At 69.4% G+C, this 6168-nt stretch overlaps 1 protein-coding gene across 1 annotated transcript; it reads right to left on the bottom strand.

Annotated features, from left to right (window-relative positions):
* Positions 1968 to 6161, bottom strand: CDC6 (cell division cycle 6). The gene is made up of 11 exons (XM_021378151.1): positions 5917 to 6161; positions 5341 to 5576; positions 5014 to 5232; positions 4718 to 4917; positions 4008 to 4177; positions 3806 to 3912; positions 3474 to 3714; positions 3159 to 3223; positions 2842 to 3047; positions 2455 to 2595; positions 1968 to 2380 (listed from the first exon to the last, which is right to left on the bottom strand). The coding sequence occupies exons 2-11, from the start codon at positions 5564 to 5566 to the stop codon at positions 2291 to 2293; spliced, it is 1665 nt and encodes a 554-aa protein (XP_021233826.1). The 5' UTR covers positions 5567 to 5576; positions 5917 to 6161; the 3' UTR covers positions 1968 to 2290.

The raw sequence follows: 6168 nt of genomic DNA, 5'->3' as shown, positions 1-6168 counted from the left end.
CTTCTGCTTCATTCCCCCCCCTTCCCCCAATCCGTCCTCCCTTATCCCACTCCCAGTGTTGCGAGGGGTCTGAGCTGCCCCCTGTGGGCTCACTCGGGGCCTGGTGGGGACGGTTCCCCCCCCGAAAGGAGGAGGGATCTCATGGCCTCCCCAGGGGGCTGGGGGGTCACCCAGGGGGACAGGCCGAGCACGGGGGGCCTGTACCGTGCCCAGGCCCCTGGAGGACAGTGGTGGTAGGGACAGCAGTGGGGGCAGGCAGTGGGGAGGGGGGCAGCTGCGACAGAGGGCAAGGGGTCCTGGGGGGCCCTGAGCTGCCTCTGGGGGCTGCGGGGACATGGAGAGCCCACGCTGGGGGCAACGATGGAGTCTGCAGGAACTACAGTGGGAACCTGGGCTCAGGGATGCGTGGACAGGTAGAAACAGACACAGATGGATGGACACACGGACAGGCAGATGCGTGGACACGCATGGACAGACGAATACATGGGCATACAGCACACAGACACACAAAGACACACGGACATGCGGACACATGGACATGCATGAACCACAGAGCTGCTCCCACTACCGGAGCCCAGCACCCACTGCCACCAACCACCCCCCCCCCCCCCCCGCCAGGACAGGCCAGCAGAAGCACTGCACAGCGCTGCCCCCACACCCCGCTGTGCCTCAGTTTCCCCACCGTGCTCAGCAGCACTGGGCCGGGTCCCGCCGCAGCCCCCTCCCCACACACCGCAGCCAGGCCTGGCTGCCGGCATGCGCTCAGCCCAGAGGAATGCATCAAATCACTGCCAGATGCGCACGGCCCCCCGCCTGGCTGGGCCCCCCCAGCCACCCCCAACCCCACGGCACTGGGGGGCCACAGCCGGCCACGTGCCCCTATGGGATGTGCCTGTGGGGTGGGCGCCGGTGTCCCCCACGCGGGGTCACGCGGGGTCGTGCCTGTGCCCCCCGTCCCCAGTGCCCATCACGGGCGCAGCGGAGCGGAAGCGGCTGTCAGATGGAATCTGGGTGCCGGCGGTGACAGCGCGGCGGGAGGGGACCGTGCCCGGCCACGTGGCCACTTATGTAAGGAGAGTGCAAGGGAGGACAGCGAGGCGCTGGGGACACCGGCGAGGGGACACGGGGCCCCCGCCATGCCCATGGGCACAGACACAGAGCACTGAGCGCGAGGACACAGACGCACGGCGGAGGGGGCCGCGCTCCCCGCGCTGTCCCCATCCCCATGGCGCTGCAGGGACAGCCCTGGGACAATGCCACTCAGCCCAGGTGCCCGCGGCCTTCTGCTCGCATCCCCTGTGCCACCTTCTCGTGGTGCCATGGGGGGGCCCACAGCAGCGTGGTGCCACCCGCATCACAGCTGCGTCACTGCGGTCACCGCTTCCTTCCAGGCACTGCCACCGCCGGGGCTGCGTCACAAGGTGGGGGGGGCACACGGGGACACCCCCCAGCGGGTTTTGTCCCCCGTCACTGGGTGCCCACACCCAACCCCACAGCGTGGGGACAGGGGACAAGGGACACAAGGTCCTGGGACAGGGAGCAGAGAGGGGGTACCAAAATCTGTCCCCCCGTCATAGGGTTGTACACAGCACAAACACAGCTCAGCCCTACAGGAGGAGAGTGGGGGGGGGGGGGGGGATGCGGAGGATCCTGCAGCCCCCAACCCACCCTACAGGGGCCCCCTCCTCACCCCAACACCCCCAGCCCGGGGAGGGGGGAGTGGCAGAATTGGGGGGCGGACAGTGTCTGGATGGGGAGGGGCAATGGCAGGGATTGGGGCACCCAGAGATTGCAGCCCCCCCCAGCACTGCAGCCCCACGCCCCCCCGCAGCTGGGAAGCTACAGAATTAGGTCAGTGCCGCCGTTATTTAACACGAGCAGAGGAGCTGGGGGGGCGGGGGGGCTGAGAGGCCAAGTGGGGCCAGGCCCTGCACCCGTGGGATGGGGACACAAAGCCCACAGCAGCAGCACATTTAAGGAGGACTTTATTAGGGCCAGGAGATGGGGGGACCCCCAGGTGTCCCCCCCACCTCGGGGTCCGTGCACAGCTCTGACAGAGCCACCCCCACATCCAGTGGGGGGACGCACCAAGGCGGGGGGGGGGGGGGGGACACGGGAACTGCAGCAGGCACCACCCTCCCATTAACATCAATTAATAAAATAGTAACGATAAAATTGCATACGATTGCCTCCAGGGCGAGAATTGCGCCGAGCGTCTGCGGTGCCACCACGCACCCGCGGGGCCACCAAACCACGGCGCTGCCCCCGAACGGCCACGGGGTGGGGGGGCCTAGAGCAGCCCCCGCGCCAGGATGCTGCCCACCAGCGCGGCGTCCTGCAGCGCGTGCTGTGCCTCCTCCTCCTCGACCTTCAGGGATACCTGGAGAGGGGGGGGACACCGCTCAGCACCACGGGGCCGGCATGCCGGGGCTGTCCCCGGGGCTGTCCCCGTACCTTGGCGAGGCGCGGGTCCTTGGCGCGCTTCAGTTCGAGCACGCCGCGGGATTCCAGCAGGGTGACGAGGGACAGGCACTCCGCCTGGTCCACTGCGGGGAGCTGCTGCCGCCGGCACACGCGGCTGTAGGCGTCGTGGAGCTGGGGGGGCACGGAGCATTAGTGCAGCCAGGGGACACGGGGACATCGGGGAGCCCAAGGACTTCAAGGGGACATTGGGGACCTTGAGGACCCGAGGACAATGGGGACCCCAGGGACCTCAGGGGGACACTAGGGACCATGGGGACCATGGAGAACCCAGAAACGCTGGGGACCTCAGGAACCATGGAGACTACAGAGAACCCAGGGGACACTGGGGACGCTGAGGAGGCCACGGCCACCACTCACCTTGCCCAGTGTGACCTGGCGTGTGCGCAGGTGCCGGGCGAGCAGCAGCAGGGCGCACACGAGGATCTTCTGCTGCAGCGGGAACGCATCGCGAGCCCCAGGGCTGCCCGGTGCCATCCTGTCCCCAAACACCTCCGAGAGGACGCGGGACACCTGCGGGAGCCCCACTCTCCTGGGGACGGGGCACGGCGCGGCTGCGGGGTCACCTGCAGAGGAGCAGAGGGGGCTTCAGGCGCTGCGATGGGCACAGGGTTGGGGCACAGAGCCCCCAGATGGGACCACGGGGTTGGTGCCCCTGCCGGGGGTTGGTCACTCACCACCGGGCAGTGGCTGGAGCAGGGTTTGGCTCCGCACATCCAGCTCCACCAGCTCCACGGCACGCCTGAGGGCACAGCCCATCAGCACCCAGAGGTGGGCTCAGACCCCCCAGACCACGCCACAACGCCGTGTTGTCCCCAGGGTGTCACTCAGCCACGCGCTCCCCACATCCCCACGCTCAGGGCTGGGAGAAGCGGGGAAGCTCCATAGCAGAAAGCGCTGGGGAGCGCTAACGGGGCTGTGCAGCACCACTGGGACCACCCCAGCGTCACCGAACAGTGTGGGTCAGAAGGGCCCCCCACTCCCACACCCACCTGCAGACATCGAGCGCCTTGCGCGCATCCCCGGACACGGCTGAGACCTTCCGGGCACAGAACTGGAGGGCGCTGGGCTCGAGGACGGGGCCGCCCCGCAGCTGCTCCAGGCGGCCGTGCAGGATGGCGGCCAGCTGCTCGTGGCTGTACGGGGCGAAGCGCAGCAGGCGGGGGGCGGGCAGCGGGGGGGTGTGCAGGCGCGCCAGCAGGCGCTCGGTGAGGTCCAGCGCGTTGGCCAACCCTACGGAGCACAGCAGGGTGAGGAGGGCAGGGGGACTCTGGTTTAGGGGTGGCGGGACCCCGATTTATAGGGGCCGGGAGCGCGTGCTCACCGATGAGGACCAGGCGGGAGCCGGGCAGCCGCGGCCACTCGAAGATGGTGTAGAGCACGTCCTGCGCCCTGCTGCCCAGCTGGTCCATCTCGTCCAGCACCAGCAACCTGCGGGGTGCACGGTCAGCCCACAGCCCCGCTGGGGACACCGGGACACCTGCCCCGGCCACGTCCACTCCTTCTCCCCCCAGGAGGTGACTCACAGCATGGGCCCCTTGGCCGTCAGCGCCCGTTCCAGCCGCCGTGCCAGCTCCCTGCCGCCCGTCCCGGCTGTGGGCAGCCCCAGCTGCTCCGCCACGGCGGGGAACACGGCGTGGGCACTGCTCAGTGCCATGCAGTTCAGCACTGCGCTGCGGCTGCCCGTCAGCTCGTCCTGCGGGGATGGGGCAGTGTCACACGGGGCTGTCCGCATCCCACTGCCCCCCCGTTGCTCCTCTGTAAAGCTCTGTAGAAGGGCTCCACGTGCCTGCTCTGAGCCTCTTGCAAAGCCCAGGAGTGCGTGGTTAGGGCCAGGAGATGGGACCCCAAAGGTCACCCCAGGAGCACAGCATGGGATCCCAAAACCAACCCACACTCAGGAGCAGTGTCGGGGACAGGGAATGGGATTCTCCCAAAACCCTCCCAAGGACCAGGGGCCTCAAAGCCCTCCCCAGGAACAGGAGGAGGGGAAGGGGACAGACCCAAAGCCCTCCACAAGCAGAGTTTGGGGCAGGGTACTGGACCCTAAGCCCACCCCCAAGAGCAGGGGACGGGACCCAAAGCCCACCCAGGAGCAGAGTTAGGGTTAGGGGCAGGACCCGCAGCCCTCACCAGGAGAATGGGATGAGACACCAACGCCCACTCCAAGATCAGGGCTAAGGCCAGGAGACAGACCCCGAGCCCCCAGGTGCAGGGTTATGGGATGCACGCACACCTTGCAGTCGCGCAGCACGCGGTTCACGCACGCCGTCTTCCCGGTGCCGGGCGCTCCCGCGATGTAGAGGCTGCCGGGGCGGCGCGCGGCCACGTGCTCCCGCAGGAACTGCCGGATGGCGGCCGTCTCCCGCTCGCGGCCGTGCAGGCGCTCGGGCACCGCCGTGTGCAGCACACGCTTCGCCTGCTGGTAGCACGTGCCTGCGGCAAGGGTGGGAAAAACGAGGGGGGTGAGGGTGGGCAACGGGCCGAGGCTGTCCCCAGCTTTAGGGACACGTCCCGCTGCCACCCGCGCACCTTCCTGCCTGAAGAGGCGGCTGCGGGCGGGCCCTGTGCTGCGCCCTGATCCCTGCGGCGTCTCCTGCCCGCGCTGCAGCAGGGACGGCCCCGGGGGGCTCTGTTTTCCTGGGGAGGCCGTGGGGTCCCCGAAGAGCACGCGGCAGCTGCGGTTCTCCTTGCAGCGCTTGGCCGGGGAGCAGGGCGCGGTGTGGGGCATGTTGCAGAGGTTGTCGTCGCCTGCAGAAGCAAAGCTTTGCGTGACCGGGGACACCACAGCCCCACATCACGGTGCCCAGGGCTGGGGCTGCCCCTGACCGGGGGTCCCAGGAGATCAGCGTTTCTTACCCAGGCGCTTGCGGGGGCTCAGGGGTAGCGCCGTGCTCCGGGGTGACAGCGTGATGGGAGTGGGCTCTGTGGGGCGCGGGGACACAGGTGAGAGGCGCAGGGCAGAGGGGTCTGCGGGGTCGGGGTCAGCCGGAGGGGTCTTGGCCAGGGCAGCGGCATTGCAGCGGGCGCTCCTCCGCCGGGGGAAGGCGATGGTGGCCTGGCGCTGCGGGCGGGCACTGGACATGGCTGCAGCCCTGCGGGGATGGAAAGCAGTCATGGCGGGAACCCCCCCCCGAGCTGCCCCGTGCTCCACAACCACCTCCCCACAGCCCCTCCGGCCCTACAACGCGGCCCCACGCCGCCACCCCCCACAGCTCCCAGCCCTGCTCCGCGTGCCCCAGCCCTTCAGCATGACCCCACACCGCTGCCCTTATCCGCCAGCCCGAGCCCACAACTCCGCCCCCGATCCCCCAGCTCTCTGCCCCCCATATCCGCACAGCCCCGTCCCCCACGCGCCCCCACCTCCCTGCCGCAAGCCCACAACCGTGCCCCCGTTCCCTGCCCCATAGCAGCCCCACAGCCGCCCCCACTCACCCTCTCGCGCCAACTCAGCCCTCCGCTCTGCACTTCCCGCCACCAGCCTGGCCAGGCCCCGCCCCCGCCGCTCCATTGGCTGCGCCTCACGGCGCCGGCGCCAATCGTGAGATCTCGCGCCAAACTCCGGGCGGGGCGGGTGCGCCGAGCAGCCAATGGGCGCCAGCGCGCGGTGCACGCCGGGAAGCGCAGGCCGGGGCGCGATGGATACCGGGAGATGTAGTCCGCCGGGCGGGATCCCAACCCCGCCTC

The sequence above is a fragment of the Numida meleagris genome, chromosome 26 (genome assembly GCF_002078875.1).
Source record: "Numida meleagris isolate 19003 breed g44 Domestic line chromosome 26, NumMel1.0, whole genome shotgun sequence".
Lineage (NCBI taxonomy): Eukaryota > Metazoa > Chordata > Aves > Galliformes > Numididae > Numida > Numida meleagris.
This window is presented reverse-complemented; position numbering and strand designations above follow the sequence as displayed.